Here is a 19702-nt window from a genome sequence, read left to right on the forward strand (position 1 = left end):
GTATAATTTATCAAGCATTTAATATTATGAATACATATCATTAAAATCATTATGTTGCTAAGGCAAATAATGGTGTAACTTAACCAATGATATTCATTTTTTCTTAGGCCTAATTTTACAAAGTTATTTCCTTTAGCGCTGTTGTTGCAGAAGACGATAAAAAACATTACTGTCAACAGATCATAGAAAGGTTTAATCATTTTCTTATACATATCTTTGATGCGGACTGTATATTGTAATCACAACTTAATCACAGAACGAATTACCCATCGTACATATAATTATAAATGGCGAGAACTGCATCTCGAAAACGAGTGCTTACTTGCCAACAAAAGATGGCGGATGTCAACAAAATTAGTATTCGACAATTTGTCACCGTTAATAATAGCTGTCGTAGTATGTGATACAAATTAGTCACCCAGTGTTACAATTGTCATTTTTAACTTTAAAAACTGATATGTATATTGAATAAAGGCTCTTTATGCTTTAATCAAAATCAAGGTATTTATAATTTTATTTGGCATTGTTCTGCTGCTTGATGTTTATATAAAAGATTTTAATGATTTGTAAAGAACAAAGTTAACTATTCAATGATAAAGACGAGGGGGCCATCTGGCCATTTGTTTCAATATCTTGTGATTCTTGTGAAAAACTACACTGTTATTACCTTTTTCAACCTTATTCACTAGTCATTTGTGTTTTTTTTTCAGATGCCAAGCATTAAGCTGCAGAGCTCCGATGGGGAGATATTTGAGGTGGATGTGGAGATTGCAAAGCAGTCGGTCACAATCAAAACCATGTTAGAAGGTCAGAACATTATACAGATTGTTTGCTTATTATTTTCAAAGTTATATCATTCAGACATGTGAACCTTTGGCAATGATAGAGAGGTAGATTTAGGTCTCAAAAGCGGTAGTTTGTGTTCAAAAGCGGTAGAATTTCTAATTTCTTAAATTTTCAGACAAAAACAATGATGGAAACAATGTAAACAAAAACTTGATATTTTTTACTATTTTTAGATTTTATGGAAAATACGCATAAATACGTCATGGTTGAAACTTGTTAAATGTCAGTGTTTTTGATTGAGAAACAGATGGAATATTACCTCTGATTTGTAAAAACAAGTTTATATTCAGAAGAGCTGCTAAAAAATTAAATCAGACTGCCAAAACAGGTCGGAGTGTAAGTGCAGACGACTGCAGAACTGTATACATGTCAAATTTCCCGCCAAAATGTCGTGAATTGTATACACTAGATAATTAATAACACCTTGGTAATATTGTTTTCTCTGATGTTTTGACAGTTTTATAATGTCTCTGATATTAACAAAAATGCTGATTAGTAGGATGCCAATTAACAAAGAATGCTGATTAGTGGTCTTTTGTACCGTACCGGTAATTTAGCAACGATCTTGGCTGAAGTGTGAATTGATTTGACAAGTTGCTTATTGCACCATGTTCTTTAAAGTGACAGAGTAATATGGTATTTTAGCATGGTTGATTTAATTTTGAGGTTTTTAAAATAAAATTTAAGGCCAATTTGATATAATTTTGGGATTTTTTAGAAGAGCTTTTAATAACGGTAGATATCGACAGAAAAATGGTAGGGTTTAGAAGGGTCTCAGAAGCGGTATATTTTACCTACCGCCGGTTGAGTTCACATGTATGTATCATTGTAATGTTCAGTGTCTTGTCCATATTTCACCGAGATTGTATGAACCAGAAGAAAGAATTATTTAATTTTAAAGCCAATAAATAGTTATTCAAAATAACCATTGATGACCTCAAAAGGGCAAAAGTTTTGTTTCTGTTTGGATATTTAAAACATTGAAAAAATAGTTTAACTGTAAAAATAGTTTTTCTGTAATCTAACCTAGATGTTTTCCCCACACATAGATCTTGGAATGGACGAAGATGAAGAGGAACCAGTTCCTTTGCCAAATGTTAATGCAGCTATCCTTAAAAAGGTAATATTATTAATGAATACATTTGCTTTATTATTTTGATACGTATGGAGCATTATACTGTGAAATCTCATCATTAGGTCATCACTGATTTTTCATTAAGAATTCCATGCACTGTTCATAATTAGGACAAGCCCACTTGTCCGAAGCAAGCCCTGACCTGTAAATAAATCTTGATTTTGTCATATAGTAATATATTCTGAGGAGTTAGTAGTAGGTTATAATCGCCTTATTATTTCAACTTTTAGTACTTGGGCTTTTTCAAGAAAATCTTAATTTCGATGACTACATGTAATGACTTTACCCATATATGTATCATTTATATAATCATTATTATTGATTTGTCCCTAATTAGACCAACATTTCAGCATGATCAATTGTTTTTTTGCAAAACAAAATAGATAGTAACTTTCTTAGTGTTTGGTGTAAATTGCTCTATTCTAGCTAGCAAGCATGGGCAAACGGCAAACTGCTAAAAACCAAATTAATTCAACCAATATAGGCCCTAATGGGTATTTGGCTGTTGTATTTTAAGAGGTTTTTAAATCACTATTTCAGAATCCATCAAATAATCGGGTTCAGATTGTCTGAAGATTAAATATCCTTATGCACTGGACAATTTCATGAAAATGTGTGTATTGTTTCTCAAGCGAAAAAAAAATTGTCATGATTTTCCAAATTTAGAACCCCTTTGTTTTGGATGAGTAAATTTCCTCCACTGATAATTGAGAAAATACTTATACTTGTAACTTATTAAATGTTGACTCTTTAGTTATGTCCTAAAAAGTATTCATTGGGAGTTCAAAACCAGAAGTTTGAGGTTGTAAGTGCAATCTTTGACCATATAGTTGCTACACATACAAATTTTGCCTTTACAGGTAATCCAGTGGTGCACATATCACAAAGACGACCCACCACCGCCAGAGGATGATGAAAACAAAGAGAAACGGACAGACGATATCTGCTCGTGGGATGCTGAATTCCTTAAAGTGGACCAGGGAACACTCTTTGAACTAATCTTGGTGAGGTTAAACATTATTCTGTTTATAATTTCGTATTTAAAATATTATTTTATTGTCCGTCACTAATGTTCAATATTTAAAATGACAAAATGTGAAGAACTGTTGTCATTTATAAAGACAATTAAAAAAAGTTTCAATCAAGTTGCATAGAAATTTCAATTCAATTGCATTAAATATCATTGGAAATATATTTATACCTGTACTGGTATATGTTGGATGAATTTTCATATGCACATTCATAAAACGAGACATATTATAGTTTCTCCTGTGGCTTGCACGTCATCTGTATAACCTGAAGTTTATGATTTTGTGTGAAGAAATTCTTCGTCCATATCAACTAAAGATGTCAGTCCTTACTCCTATAACCTAAGCAAGCGTCCTATTTTGTACATCTGTTAGTTGTATTTTCTTTGTATTTTATTTGTGACTATGATGAAGACTGCATGCAGGTCAAATCGATTTGGTAAAACAAAAAAAAAATATTAAACAGCTAATTGTTTTGTAACTCGCCGTCCAACCGTCTTTAAAGAAATGAAGAAGAACAAATAAAGTATGTTAATTTTTAGATGAAACCCCCAGTGAGTTTTTGCTAGTTTTTACTGACTGTCCTGGGAATTCTAGGCGAACACTTCGCCCAAGTCACCCCCTCGCGAGAGCCCTGGTTTTTACTGACTGTGCCCTGGCAGTACCCCCAACATAGCCTGAGAAACAATATTTTGATAGTTGTCAACTTGTGTAATGTTTGTTTCAGTTACATGTGTCTTTTACTTGGTCTTGATCTGCGTGCCTTTAAACAAGGATCTTTCAACTTTTAGACTGCTAGGTTTGTCCCTGAAATTTCCATTGTTTATTAATGTTTTTTTTGTATTGAATGTCTACAGGCAGCTAACTATTTGGACATCAAGGGCTTGTTAGATGTCACCTGCAAAACTGTCGCCAACATGATCAAAGGGAAATCACCGGAGGAGATTCGCAAGACATTCAATATCAAGAATGACTTCACTCCTGCTGAGGAGGAGCAGGTTAGTAATTGTGTCATGCAAAGCATGGTAGACACATAGGGATTGTGTTGGAGTGTCATTTTTAGCTCCACTGGCCGAAGGCCATGGAGCTTATGTCGTCACAGATTGTCCGTCGTGCGTGCGTGCGTGCGTGCGTAAACTTTTACTTTAAACGACATCTCCTCTGAAACTGATAAGCGGATTTTGACAAAACTTCACAGGAATGTTCCTTTGGTGATCCTTTACCAAAATTGCTCAAATGGTTCCGGTCCATTGCACAATATGGCCGCCAGAGCTAAAAATAGCAAAATCTTTAAACGACATCTCCTCTGAAACGGTTCGGCAGATTTTGATGAAACTTGACAGTAATGTTCCTTGGGTGGTCCTTTATTAAAATTGCTCAAATGGTTCTGGTCCATTGCACAATATGGCCGCCACAGCTAAAAATAGCATAATCTTTAAACGACATCTCCTCTGAAACGGATAGGCAGATTTTGATGAAACTTGACAGAATTGTTCCTTGGGTGGTCCTTAACCAAAATTGCTCAAATGGTTCCGGTCCGCTGCACAACATGGCTGCCAGGGCAAAAAAATAGAAAAACCTTTAAAGAACATCTTCTCAGAAACCGATGATCAGATTTTGATGAAACTTAACAGAAATGTTCCTTGGATGGTCATTAACCAAAATTTGTTAAATGGTTCCAGTCCACTGCACACCATGGCTGCCAGAGCTAAAAAATAAAAAAAACTTTATACGACTTGTCGTCGAAACCGATGACCTTTTTTCGATAAAACTTGACAGAAATGTTTGTTTGGTGCTCCTTTACTCAAATTGCCCAAATCATTTCGGTCCACTGCACAACATGGCAGCCAGAGCTATTAAAGTAAAAATTTTTTTTAAATAACTTCTCCTCAAAAATTGATGATTGTATTTCTATGAAACTTGACGAAAATGTTCGTTAGGTGGTCTTTGCTTGAACCTTTTGGCCAGTGGAGCACAGGCACTGATGTGCCTCTTGTTGTCTTTATCCAATAACTTTTGAACAACTTGAGTCATCAAACTTGGTGTGGACATTGGTCATAATCACTCAGTAGATTTTGGGATAATGGTCTTATTCAGTAGATGACCTTTACTGAGTTCTATGGCCCCGAAGGTGGGCATATTAAAATTGCACCGTCCAACCGTGTGTCCGGCTCAATAGCTCGTGTCCAGGCTATAACTTTCTTTGACATACCAAGACCAATTTCTTGATAGCAAATTGATTCAATGAACATGGTTTAATCATTACCGATATACTTAATTTGTTTCAAGTATTTCAATAAACTAAATTACTATCTGTTCCTTTCAGGTGCGAAAGGAGAACGAGTGGTGTGAGGAGAAGTAAAGCTGTCTGTGATTCCGTCCTGTTCCCGCACATTCTTCAAAGCACTGAACTGTACCTCTGTGTACTGGAGTTGTCTCTGTCTTCAACCTTTTAGTGTCTGACAATGGTCTAGACACTGTCATTCATTGCAATTATCTTTGTTTAGCAGTTTTACAGGGTGCTTAGAGCTACTTTGAAATTGTTGGAACAAATTTTGAAAAGTTGCATTAGTTGTGAACTGCTCTTAATGTTGAACAAAGCTTGTTTATAAAGGAAAAATGTTTACCATTTAATGAATAACTTGGAATTTGAAAGATATTTAAGTGTTCTAAGAATGTGTTCTTTTGCTTGATCCACAGGTTTCATCAGTGTTTAAAAAATAGAAAATTGAAAGATGTTCTGTTAAATAATATTAACACAAATTAAATGTTGATGTGTTAGCGCAAAAAAAATGCAATTCCATTTTATATAGAGTTAAGTTGTCTGAGCCTTCTTATATACAGTGTAGGTGCATGAACCATCGCAGGACTTGGATGTGTTTTTGACTATTGCCAGACGTTGTTTAGGTTGAAGTCATCCATTTATTTTGTGTTTAAAGAAGAGGTGATCTGTTAATTTAATCTTTTGTTAATGCCAGTCACACTGACGGCAAGAAAAGACGATGTTGGAACATCAAGCCCTTAAATGATCATTATGTGACATTTGTGTGCTATTATTTATTGCAAGTTTGTCTTGACATAACAAAATGATCAGTTCTTTTGTCATATTGTCTCTATATATTCAGTGTAAGTGTACGATTTTAAGAACATCTACAAATTGTGAATTTTCTTGTAAACATTGGCAACTGTGAAAAGTTATCTCTTCTGAGATGTTATTTTTTTCGGATTTTAGTGAAACAGCTTTTAGTGAAACTTGTATGTGTTTCATTTTTGTCATTGATTTGATTTTTTTACCTGTGTGCGGACTTAGTAAATATTTATAAGTTTTACCGCGTTTGTTTTGTTCTGATGATTTGGGTAGGTATTCATAAAACTGTTTCATGTTGTAACTTGAGTCAATGTCTTAGGGTAAGTATTTCATTGGTTATAAGTTATAACTTACATTCAATAATAGCCTTATAATATCTGATTTACATATTGTATAGTAACTTTAATGTTAAAAAGACATACTTCTCTTTCAATGGGACTAAATGTCTTGGGGAAAGTTAAAGAAATGACTTGAGAAGTTTGATGAATACTGCCCCAGCGTTAGTAGATGACAACAATGTCAAGATTGTAGTGTCGCTCTGGTGCTTTGCTCTTGAGTGCTCTGAAACCATGCTGATCCTGGTTTCACATTGAAGACTAATAGTGCCTCTTCCTAGTTTAAAAACCATTGCTACTGTCATTAAAATTTACTCAGTTCTGGATTGTGGGTTAACCTACTGACTGATATTTTGTAATACCTTTCATGATTTCAAAATTAAACTTGGGGAATGGAATGAAAGGTGTTGTCATTGATCAAAACTGGTTTATTGCTTTGAACCTAGTAAACGCATGAGAGGTTAGAAAGAGGTCAAATTTGGTGACCCTTTTAATCTTGTTTATAACTGTTGAACGTTTCATTTGATTAACTACTTTGTCGTTCAGTCATATTAGCCTATGCAAAGAGTATGCCACATCTAGACATGCAACAAACATCTATCTCAATGGTCAGCCATACTCTTGGATCTTATGACGTTGAAATTCAATTTTAATTTGATTTGAAAATGGTTCCAAACATGGTATTAAACCCATTATATGGGAGAGTGCTAAACAAAGTTTTTTAGCACAAAGGTCAAGGTCAGTGGTTCAATATGACTACAACTTGGTCATACCGTTCAGGATTATAAAATATGAACAGAACATATTAGAGTGGCACGTTGCAAGCAGCTATATATGTAATTTATAAATGCCATGGTCAAACTAGGTCAATGTGCTCAACACATGGGGAATCCTTTGCCAAAAATCAAACCATATATGGTGTACTTCACATGATGTAAAAGCTTCTACTGGCCAAAGGTCGGATAAGCTTATGCGATGGCATGGTATCTATCGTCCGTGTGTTTGTCGGTAAACAAATGCTTGTGAACAGGTGAAGTCTAAAGTTTTGATTGCATCTCAATCAGATTTATACAGTAGTTTGATATTCATGACAGCTTGGTTCCTTTTGTAAACCAGACAGATCCACCCATGCATGACTGCATTATGGTACTTGAACTTGTCAAAATTGCTATTATTGAAATGATGAACACAAAGGGCCTTCATTTATGATCCAACGTTTACTGAACTTATACAGTAGTTACATATCGACTTTATCACCGTTTCTTTCGATAAACCAGCAAGATCCGCCCATGCAGGACTGGATTATGGCCCTGGAAATGGGTCAAAATTGCTATAATACAGCTTGTGAATTGAAGTAAGCCACCATTTCTTAACCAATTTTCACCAAACTCAGACAGTAGATAGTGACGAGACTTGAGTTCCTTACTAATACCAGCCAGAATTGCCAATGAATGACTGGATAACGTCCCATTTAATAGGCAAAATTGTTATAAATGAGCTTGTCAACACATTTATTATCTGGTGTTTACTAACTAGGTCTCCCATAAAATGGGCCATCTTTGTGTTGTATCATATTCTTGGAAATGAAGAAAAACAAACAATTATGATTTAAATAATGTAATACACTGACACTAATATATCCAAATCAGTTCTGATATATATAATCAGCCAGTAACAATAAGCGACATATTTATTCTATAAAAACAACAACAGATTTATACCAACCTTTGTACCAGCCATCACAATAAAGAAATGATGATTAACTTTGACTGTGTGCTCCAATAACTCGTAAAAATGGATGCGTAAAAAAAAATGCACCAAACTTCCAATAGTGTCAGCAATCTCAGTTTTTGTAGTTATATTTCAATGATTATTTATAATGTAAATGGTCGTCAAAATTTTGAATTTTGTCCAAAAACCTTTGGGGCTCTAATTATCCCTTTCCTGGCTATGAAAATCTAAATCTAGTAATGCCTGCCTTTAATAGAACCAGACATGCAGGCTTGCACTCATTTTAAACACTTGCATTTCTTTATAGTGCTAAGTAATTATATCTTTAATATTATTACAAAAAACCTGTGATATAAATAAAATAATGCTTTAATTTAGAAGCAATTAAAACAAAAGCAACATAAAAGATTTTATAGTTTATGCAATACTGTTTAATTAGGATTTCTCAAGATATTTACTTTTTCTCACCCAAAAATATTTTATGCCAATTCTTTTCCATCCAAAAAAACATATTCAGCATTCTACTAAAAAAAAAAGCCCAAAACCTAATCACACAATATTTTTCAAAATAATAAACTGAAAAAAAAAAATGTTTAATTACACATGAGTTAATCAATTGGCTGATTGTTCAGAACTTTATTTAAGTTAACAACGTGATTAACGACATCGCTGTTAACTTTTAAACGTGAAATATTTTATGCTAACATATTTAAATATAAACAAGTACAGCTGGAACAGTTTTCTCAAATCTTGTCAGAAATACAGCAGATCACAAGTCTATCCATTAAACTGCCAGAGCAGTAACGATTTAAAAGTTAACAACGATGACGTTAACAATGTTGTTAACTTTAACAAAGTTCTGAACAATCGGCCAATGATTAAATCATACAAACTGGAATTAATAATCCGTTACAAAGATATTTTCTATGTTATTTTACTGAATGGCTGACATAGGCTGGTATTTTTCTTTACTCGATGCACAGCTTACTACAATTCCTAGAAACATGTATAACTTTTATAAATAGTATTATTAACAGTAACTGCAAATATGTTTTAATAATTAACAATGCCTAACTATAAACAAACTATACATGTTTGTATAATTTAAAATATTTTGTACATCAGTGATCTCTTGACTATTATATTATATAATAATGAGCAAATGAAATTCAACAGCCAATATTTAGGGATAGTTTCAAAGGAGCTAAAACAGCCAATATTTAGGGATATTTTCAAATGAACTTCAACAGTCGATGTTAAGGGATAATTGCAAAAGCCAACATTTTGGGATAATTTCAAATGAACTTCAACAGTCGATGTTTGGGGATAATTGCAAAAGCCAATATTTAGGGATAATTTCAAATGAGCTTCAACAGTAAATGTTAAGGGATAATTGCAAAAGCCAATATTTTGGGATAATTTCAAATGAACTTTAACAGCAATTACTCAGGGATCATTTCAAATGAACTTCAACAGCCAATATTTAGGGATCATTTTAAATGATCATCAACAGTCAATATTAAGGGATAATTTCAAATAAATTTCAACAGCCATTAAGGGATAATTTCAAATGAATTTCAACAGCCAATATTAAGGGATAATTTCTAATGAATCTCAACAGCCAATATTAAGGGATAATTTCAAGTGAAATTTATGAACAGCCAGTAATAAGGGATAAGTTCAAGTGAAATTTATGAACAGCCAAAACTTAAAAGAATTTAAAAGAGAAATTGATGAACTGTAGATTATATTGGCAAATGTGAATAAATAAACAAACTGAAAATCATCAAAATTTATATAACTACTAAATTTCTTGAATAAATAGTTGAGCCGTCAAATATTTGAAGCAAATTATTTACTGCAGAAAATACCATGGAAATTATGAATTGATACAATAAACAAGATAACTTTTACAAATAGAAGCTGCTGCTTGAGCCAGAGTGGTGGGCCTTGCTATACATATGCATATTGTCATTGTGATCATGGGTACCAAGTTCTATGAGATTATGTTGAATATGTATATCTTGACGGTAGCATGAAAACCTTTATATTCTTGCTTTCTGGGAGGAATACTTTCTGATTTGTAAAATGGCAGAAATATTGCCGCAGCAACAGTCTCTGGTCATTTTGAAAAGTAAATTATGTTTTAGGTTTTTTGTGCGTAACAAGAGAAACATTATACAACATAATGAAAAAAAATGATCTGGCTACTTAAACCCAAAAAACAATGAATCTGAATAGTGTTAATATCCATAACAGATATTTCTTTACTTTATACCACATATATGCAAGTCTCAACATATAGAAGCTTTTCAAAAACAACACAAATTTGCGAGCTGTAGTCTAGAAATTTTTCTCAAAATTGAGTAACATGTTCTAGCTTAAGACATCTATTCATATCACCATGACGATCACTGACCTATTTTTTGACATGGCCTTTTCCCTTTAATCGGCATTTTTTTTTTAAAGTCTTCATTCAGACAACATCAAGTACAATAAACTCTACATTCATAAACTTAAGTTAACAAATCAAATTGCACACAATAAACACTTTACATAAAAGCACTATGACATTATAATACAGGATATTACAGTAGGTATAAAATCTGTGAATTCTATAATAATGGCAATAAACAAAGTCTGCTTCTAGGAATATTATGACAAAATTATACTTAGAACTTAAAACAAGGGCATCATTTTAAGACTAATGTGCATGAATTTTGTAGTTTAAAAGATGGTGTAGTGTAACCTACTAGTCCTACACTAGAGAGCTGGTTCTTATTTTATTTAGGGAAAAAAAAATTCAGGCCTCAAAATCCTTGAAAAATACTCATAAAAAAACATGTTGCAAAATATTCACCTATATATTTCTACAAAATTCAACTTTTTTGTATTTCTTTTAGCTACAATTATTTCCTTAGAATAAATCAGACACTATTTTTTGTATCTACTTTTAAACAAAACCAACCTCAAATTCCCCTTACCGTATTTGTTACAATGTCATAATATTCCATAGAAACACACTTATCATTTTACATATAATAACAAACACACAGTCAACAAAAAAAACTTTGTCAACAAAGCGTGTAATAAATGAACACATGATTTGTGACTATACACACATCTAAGTACTTAAATCACAAAGTTTAATTTCAAAATCTATCATGTTTTTTTCCCATACTAATTTTCGATCATTAATGATAAAACAATGACTATACAATTGATAAGAAAATTAATGATCAAAGTATATGAACAATTATATGATGATATGGATTAGGCCAGTCTTGAAAAGATGCTTGTTTGTAGTGGCTTGACCCAGACTTTATTCAGTGGGCAGATTCAAAAAGAAATATTTTAGACTTTCAAAAAGTGATGTCAAAAATGTTGTTCTGCCCCCATCCTTGGGCACAAGAAAGTGAGCATTTTATTTCCGGTGCCTAAATGGCCCACTGAAAACATACATTTTGTTTTAGGATAACCTTACTACAATGATTTTGTTTTTTATCCATTAAAACCTATATGGTAATGTGAATTTCATCCACTATTCCCTTACATATTTCTACAGATATAAAACTTTTAATAGTAATTTGGATGACCATTGTCATCATTTTTTTTTTCAAAATAACACATTGTGCATGTATAAGTTTAGTTCTTGGCTATTAAATCAATACAATTTATACATTTAAAATAAAAGAAACAATGCCAATAAAAACCATGTGATAAAGAATTTTCTTAAGTATTTTTTTTATACCCGATATTTTATCTGGAATAAAATCAGCAAAAGTGTTATTAATATGAATTTATTGTAATGAACTAGTTTGGTTGAAAAAGATATTCATGTTGTTTAATGTAAACATTACTATTGTTTGCAAATGAACTTATCATTTCAAGGTTTTAAATCATTGTACAATTGCGGCCCAAATCAATGAAGTTAATTTTAAATCAAGCACAACATCTAATGACTTCACCCATCAAAGAAAACCGCTACCACCATCAGCAATTTGACATTTATTTTATGTATTACATGGAACTTACTACTGAAGAGGCAGGGTCCTTCTCAGGCAAAGAATCCATAGATGCAGGTTTCACTTCCACTTACAATAGAAGCTGTTTAGGCAGTACAAATGATCACTCATCTATCTCCTCAGCAAAGACAGGCATTGTGATCAAGGTTTGGTTTAACTGCTTGAAGAGCATGTTTGGCTTAATTTATTTGCAAACCGTAGAATCACATGACTCTAAATACAAGATAGGTGCATACATATAAGTCAATGTACCATCAAGTAACACATATTTATGCAACAATTATTTTTTTAACAAATTTGTAACACTGATTTTTTTGTCTACAACTACATTGAAGCATCTTACAGCTGCACTCTCACAGATATACAGTAAGCTGTGAGAGTGCGGCTTTAAAAATATTTTTTCTTTGTCAAAAAACAAATAATTCCCTATCAATTTGATAACAAATTTTATTTAAATACAAGGCAATATGAACATAACCAGACTTTCTGAGGATATATTTATAATTACATTTTAAGTTTTATTAAATATTTCATTGTTAACAACTGTTGTTAACGAAAACGTAATGGTTAAACTATAAAAGAGCACTTAGCATGAGATTGATATTACACTGACTAGTTTATTTACAGAAAAATATAGAGCAGTCAGCTGTCATACCACCAAATTACATACACTACATAACAAATTACGTAAACTATCATATAACAAATTATGAAAACTATCAATTCACTTTATCAGAATTTTAGACATAGTTTTATGATTATATGTCTTATGATGAAAAATATACAATTAACTGATTGCACTCGATAAGTCATTATAACCCAAAATGGGTCATGAGTACTACTGTGATGTCTCAAAATTCCTGTTCCATTGTAAACGTAATTACAATATAATATATTGTCTATTTTTGGAACATTATTGTCCAGAAACAGAAGAAAGGGATGCACATTTCACCGTCATCTTTTCACCGTGAAGTATGCATGTATTTCACAAACCTTTAATTGATACACAAGATACTCAGAAATTAACTATTTTTGCGAAAGCATAGCAAATGCTAGGCAAGCCACGCAATTTCAATTTCTATAGCTGATTATGCAATCTTATATATGAAGCAGTGACATAACTGAGTCTTCTCAAGTATCAGTGAAACCAAAAATAAAATCTGTTGCAGACCTTGTGTACATAAAATGTGTGAACATACATGAACATGCAGGTCTCTCCTTTGGAATATCCATTTTATTTTTGGCATAAAACAACAGTAAAATGCCCCACAATGAGGCAGACCTCCATTTTGTTTCTATTTTTAGCTCTTTGGAGCTATTTTACCCATAATGCCATAGCATCAGTGGCCATTTTCATGATGCTATTTTTAGCCAGAGAAAACATCACAACTAAATGTTCACATGTATCATATTTCATTCCCACTATGAAAGAAGAAACTACACTGTTCAATTAATGTTTGCAGAATTTCTTCTGGTATTCGTGAGTATTTAGTCATTTTTTCGAACGAATCAAACTCCATTCGAAATAAAGTAGGCCACCAGCAACGAGATAAATTTTTAGAGTCCATGCTGTTATGTTCATTGTTCTGGCTGACTCTGAAAAAAAGAGGAAAATTTTGTTATAAAAAACATTTAAAGACATTTATCTGTATGTAATGATATCCAATAAACAATAACTATATTTTATCATAATAATAATTATTATTATTATTATTATTATTATATGGATGTTGAATACCTGGTAACCGAAGAATATTTTTTTTGTTGCAGAAAAAGAAATTGTAGAATATTTCCCTAAATATGATTGGCCTTTTCAATAAGCAAAAACTGCGAAAGATACATGTGTCATAAGCAATATAATACAACAGTAAGTAAGATTCAATGTGTCGTACACAACGATATAAAGTTTTTGACATTTTTTTTCTTGCAATGTTATCATCTGGTGTTGAGTCCCTTTAAGAAACTAATATTGACTTACTTATTAAGATGAGTGATCAGAAACTTGAGGACTTCAAAGTTGAGCGGATGCATCCGCAGTATGACGCCTTTTAACGCACTGATGCGGTCACTCTTATCCTGGACACCTGCAATACAACAGTGGTCAGTTTATAACGACATATAACAGACACATAAAATCATATTTGTGCAGATCCGATTGAATTTGTGAGGTTTCTTTTTCTCTAATTTTGTTTTTGACGATTTCCATCAGGTTTGGTATTTGCTAAGCCATGAATACATAAATTGATTAAAAATACCAAGTAGCTATTCGTATATCAATCAATAAAGTTTTAAATATGAGACCTAAAGGAACAGGAATGATAGCGAAATTAAAAGCATGGCAAATGTAAGCAATCTACAGAAGAGAGCATCAGTGGTTTCGTGTACGGACAAATAATTAATGGTAGACTGTTCAGAGGTAACAAGAGTGCTTCGGGGAAGATGCCAACACTTGTATGTATTTCTTTCAATCAAACAAAGGGAATAATTTAACAATTATTATAGTAAGAGTTATGGGCCTTGCTATACATATGCGTATTGTCCTTGGAAACATGAGTACCAAGTTTCATTTATCTTGAACATTTTTCAGGTAATGGCCAAAACTAAAATTTTCTCTACGATGACATCAATGTCAAAAAGGCTACCTCATTATGCTGACTATTTTTTATCTGAAAACAGACAATCTAATAACTGGTCAGTTTACATACTAACAGTTTACAACCTGACCACTTTACTTATTGGTCAGTTTACAGATGATAAATGGTCACAATTGTATGAAGCAATTGGTAAGTATACCACTGGTTGATGACCAGATAACAGAACATATGTAAATCTGACTATAAATGATGGAAGATGAAGTTTGCTCTGGTTACTGATAAAAACTGGCAAGTTTCTTGAATGACAGACCATGACATAAATCACATGTATGGGACCAAATTTTGCCCGTGTTGACAAAATTACCCCTTGAGAAAATATGTCCATATAAATGCAAATACCCATTGGGTAAATTTACCCTTGAGTCTGGAGTTACCTTTGCGGTTGAGTTACTTGACAAATGGCCATTTGACACTTAAGGAGCTTTACTGGATACATGTAAAATAACATGGCCACATGTATAAAGTGAACATGGTGAAAAATAAACAAGAAGTAATTAATTTCTGTCATTGGAATAAAAGCACTTTTTTATTTTACCTAGATTTTTAAGTCGGCTATTAACTGATATGAATCTCTCTGATGTCTGTTTCCTGGCTATGAACCAGTTATGCAGTAAATAGTCTTTTCGGAAAGAATGTACCGTTTTAAGCCAGATTTTGCAATGAAATCGCTACAAAAATCATCTATTTCAAGACAGTTCATTTCGTAATTTCAATGTTTTGAATTGGGAGCTATCCATGCTAAACTACACAGTGTAAGATGTGGCAACAGGCAGTATCCTCAAAAAGGCCATCATAAATGAAAGGCCACACGAATAAACCTCAATGGGGATAAAACCCATCACCTCTTCAGCAATATTAATACCTTTACCACAAGGCCAGCTAACCCTGTATCTATAGGACAACCATGATCCAAAGGTTAACAAATATCTACATCATTTTAAGGTGCAGTAACAAAAGTAACAAAATAATAATGAAAACCATCGTCATATTCACTCTGTACGCTATTAGGCTCTGCTTCAACAAGTACCTTGGGACAATTCATTAATAATTAATAAAGTAGTTCTATTGGGACCAAATTGGGACCTCTCCAGAATCTAAGCCAATGAAATTACGTCATGTGTTCTTTTCTATATTTAGTAACAAAACTCCTGTATGGTGTCATGGTTTATTAAATTGTAATACACCATTTCATTGGAGGAAGAGTATTCTCCCCTTTCCCATTCATTTTCATATTAAGATTTTTTCAGTCAACGTTTCCAAGGTACTTATGTAGTGTAAACAGAATAAGGTATCGAGTTCCCGACGACGATGAAAACAAAGACACTATGAAACAACAATGGATTTACATTAAACATGATGCAACGAATGATTAAATGATACATAGTGATTAAATGATACTTAAGATAAAAATATATAAGTAGAATTTTTGACATGCCATTTGTTTACATCCTTTTCCTTGTGTTTTAAGCCTTTTCTCATAAACTTACAACTGTCAGCAAAGAATCATTTAAAGCATTGAATGGTTGTAGCTTTCACTCCGCCCCGATACCCAATATGAATGTCAAATCAAATGTATATGTTTTTGGCCTGTTAATCAACAAAATTGTGATTGTGCTTTGTGGAAATGACATGGAAGTTTCGATATGTTTTATTTGCAAACAGTAGTATTAAATATATACCATGATATACCCTGTCAGGTACCCCAAAATATACTACATGCATGATATACCCTGTCAGGTACCCCACATATATACCATGATATACCCTGTCAGGTACCCCGTTAATATACTACATGTATGATATACCCTGTCAGGTACCCCTCAAATATGCTATAATATACCCTGCCAGGTACCCCACAAAAAATGATTTTATAAAGACCCATTTATAAAATTAACATCCTTGTACATGAGTAAAACTGTTGTAATGTTTATATAATATAGGTCGAAATATATGTGTAGACTGAAGCAAATGTGAAGATTAATATAAGGGTATCTGTATAATGGTTTTAACAGAGTAAGTTGCATGATTGAGAATCAAGCGGAAGTATTCATAAATTATAATGGAGTAGGTGCGTTCTAATTCTAGTAGAATAATGTGCATTTTAAAAGATATTCATTAATTATCTTAACAAATATGCTATGGAATGCGCATAATTAAAACCTTATCAGTCTCTTTTTTTGTTGCTGTGAATTGTGTCATTTAGCTTATAGACTTATGACTTTCTTCACTGTCGGTTTGTGAATTGAACTTTTTGTCAATATCAGGACACCTTTTCCAACCTTCAGCGCCATTCTCACCAACAACAACAAAACTGAGTGAAAGTTTCAATTAATGCACATTCCCTGCACATCATTGTTTAAAAAGGAAAGAAGATATTTTTAAAAATGCACATATTTTTTCCTTGAAGTTAAGCCCTGTTCCAATACATACTACAGCTCGATTCTCCATCACAAAGTGGTATCCAAAATAAAGCTCTGTATTTTTTTTTAACTACTAAAACACTGAAGCACCATAACTTTCCATTTAACACACATTTCAACAATTGAAGAAATGCTGCGCTTGAACAAATCTTAGTTCAATCAACATTTGTTCACTTTTTCCCAATCAAAATTTATTCATTTTTCCAATACAAAATTTGTTGACTATTTTCCAAACAAAATTTGTTCACTATTATCCAATCAAAATTTGTTCACTTTTTCCAAACAAAATTTGTTCACTATTTTTTCAAAGTTAATTCAATAAGAAAAGAATACTTTAAGGACTAAGCAGTTTTTATTTAGTTCTTTTATTCACAAGGACAAATAAGTTTTACAATTGGGTGCATTATACAGGAAAGTTATGGTATTGTATTGAAATAAACTTCTTCCTTCATGCCAATGAAGTTCAAAACACAGTGAATTTTTCACAAATTTTCAGGATTTATTCCAATTTCTCAAGAAAAAATGCTGATTTCTCATCAAAACAAGAAATTCAACGCTTACAGTCGAAAGATATAGACCGATAACGTTATAAAATTAAAGAATAGTTAGTCAATAAATTCACTGGTTATATGAATAGTAAATAAATCATATTAATTTGAGTAATACAGAATTAAGAAGTTTACATGTAAAGCATAAATAATTCGGTGTTTTTTACCTGGGTCTAAACAATCTTTTGTTCGTTCTGTTAAAAATGTAAAGTTGTAAATCATTCTTTTGTATATATGTGGACAAGTTTTTGGTTCATAACAAACAATACAGTACAATTTGCGACATTTGGGCACGAGAAAAACATCAAATATCAATAAATACAACTATGGTAACTATTGAGCCAAACCAATCATAGCGCTGTTATTGTACTTCATTAACATATAGTTTCAAAAATAAATATTATTTATACCAAGACTAGATGATTGTACGATTTTCATTTTAATAATATAGGGCCCAAATGTTTACAATTTTAAACACATCTCAAGCCCTGTACATGATACATGATTTTTGAGGGAAATTCTGACTTAAATTTTTGAAAAGAGAAAATATAAACACTAACTATATCACATATAGAATTATGCTAAGAAATCATACTGATTTTATCTAAACCCTACCAATAACACTCACTATATCACATATAAAATTATGTAGAGGAATCATGATGTTTTTACCTAAACCCTACAATAAACACTCACTATATCACATATAAAATTATGTAGAAGAATCATGAGGTTTTTATCTCAGCTCTACCACATAAAAACTTTAAAATGCATACCTGATGCCTCGTTGAGCTCATCATAGAGGGAGACGGGTATAAGCGGGTCGGTGAGGTCGGCGAAGAATGCCTTGAGCACCGTGGCAACCGCATTCACCTGAATCTCCAGCGTTGATATGTCCACATTAGAGTCTACAATGGTGTAAGTTATAACAACATTATATCATTTTCTTCTTGGCACAATGTTATGCGAAGGGCTGGTCTTAAGCTGGTTGGGAAATGGGAGATCCTTGAGGAAACCAACTTGTCTGTCTTGTTGACCACCATCCAAACTCAAATGTGCCCAGCCAGAAATTGGACCCTGAACACCTTGGTAAAAAGTAAATGCCCAAACTACTGCACCAACCGGATAACAAAACTTAATGAAATGTCATTGATACTTCTTTCAGCACATCACTTCGTGACGACCATCCAAACTCAAATGTGCCGAGCCAGGAATTGAACCCTTTAAGTCAACATATTGGTAAGTAGTGAGTTCCCAAACTACTGCACCAACCGGATAACAAAATTTAATGAAATTTCATTGATACTTCTTTCAGCACATCACTTCGTGACGACCATCCAAACTCAAATGTGCCGAGCCAGGAATTGAACCCTTTAACATATTGGTAAGCAGTGAGTTCCCAAACTACTGCACCAACCGGATAACAAAATTTAATGAAATGTCATTGATACTTCTTTCAGCACGTCTCTTCGTGACGACCATCCAAACTCAAATGTGCAGAGCAAGGAATTGAACCCTTAAGTTAACATATTGGTAAGCAGTGAGTTCCCAAACTACTGCACCAATTGGATAACAAAATTTAATGAAATGTCATTGATACTTCTTTCAGCACATCTCTTCGTGACCAACCGGACAACAAAACAATTGAATGAAATATCATTGATTGAACTTTAAAGGCCTTCTACAGTTTGATTCCCTGCCTTGTCACATGTGGGTAAAGATTGATGGCCACCCAGCCATGTGGCCTTCGTTTACTTTCTCTTTGTCTGGCACATTATGTTTTGTTCCACAACGTAAGATCACATTCGCGCATCAAATGGCATGGGCAAAGCTATATTAAATCAGATTTGTACGCCCATTTTGCAAATGCCCATAGAAACATTTTCCAGCAT

At 32.8% G+C, this 19702-nt stretch overlaps 2 protein-coding genes across 2 annotated transcripts in view; one reads left to right on the forward strand and one right to left on the reverse strand.

Annotated features, from left to right (window-relative positions):
• Positions 1 to 95: 95 nt before the first annotated feature.
• LOC128233039 (S-phase kinase-associated protein 1) lies at positions 96 to 6336 on the forward strand. Its single transcript, XM_052946906.1, has 6 exons — positions 96 to 190; positions 711 to 807; positions 1896 to 1966; positions 2842 to 2985; positions 3867 to 4007; positions 5336 to 6336. Exons 2-6 carry the CDS (start codon positions 711 to 713, stop codon positions 5369 to 5371), a joined length of 489 nt encoding a protein of 162 aa, XP_052802866.1. The 5' UTR covers positions 96 to 190; the 3' UTR covers positions 5372 to 6336.
• A 1697-nt stretch (positions 6337 to 8033) lies between these two features.
• LOC128232514 (rho GTPase-activating protein 5-like) overlaps positions 8034 to 19702 on the reverse strand; it is a 74244-nt gene continuing 62575 nt past the window's right edge. The window contains 4 exon segments of the mRNA XM_052946101.1: positions 8034 to 13784; positions 14167 to 14272; positions 17978 to 18004; positions 18587 to 18718. Coding sequence (XP_052802061.1) covers positions 13595 to 13784; positions 14167 to 14272; positions 17978 to 18004; positions 18587 to 18718 — 455 coding nt within the window. The 3' untranslated portion in view covers positions 8034 to 13594.

Source organism: Mya arenaria, chromosome 4, assembly GCF_026914265.1.
Source record: "Mya arenaria isolate MELC-2E11 chromosome 4, ASM2691426v1".
In the NCBI taxonomy this organism is placed as follows: domain Eukaryota; kingdom Metazoa; phylum Mollusca; class Bivalvia; order Myida; family Myidae; genus Mya; species Mya arenaria.

Bases quoted from the DNA above. Each gene is read 5' to 3' on its own strand.
- LOC128233039 (XM_052946906.1), top strand. From the start codon at position 711: ATGCCAAGCATTAAGCTGCAGAGCTCCGATGGGGAGATATTTGAGGTG. The intron at 2,986-3,866 runs GTGAGGTTAAAC...GAATGTCTACAG, and splicing joins CACTCTTTGAACTAATCTTG to GCAGCTAACTATTTGGACAT. The intron at 4,008-5,335 runs GTTAGTAATTGT...TGTTCCTTTCAG, and splicing joins CTCCTGCTGAGGAGGAGCAG to GTGCGAAAGGAGAACGAGTG.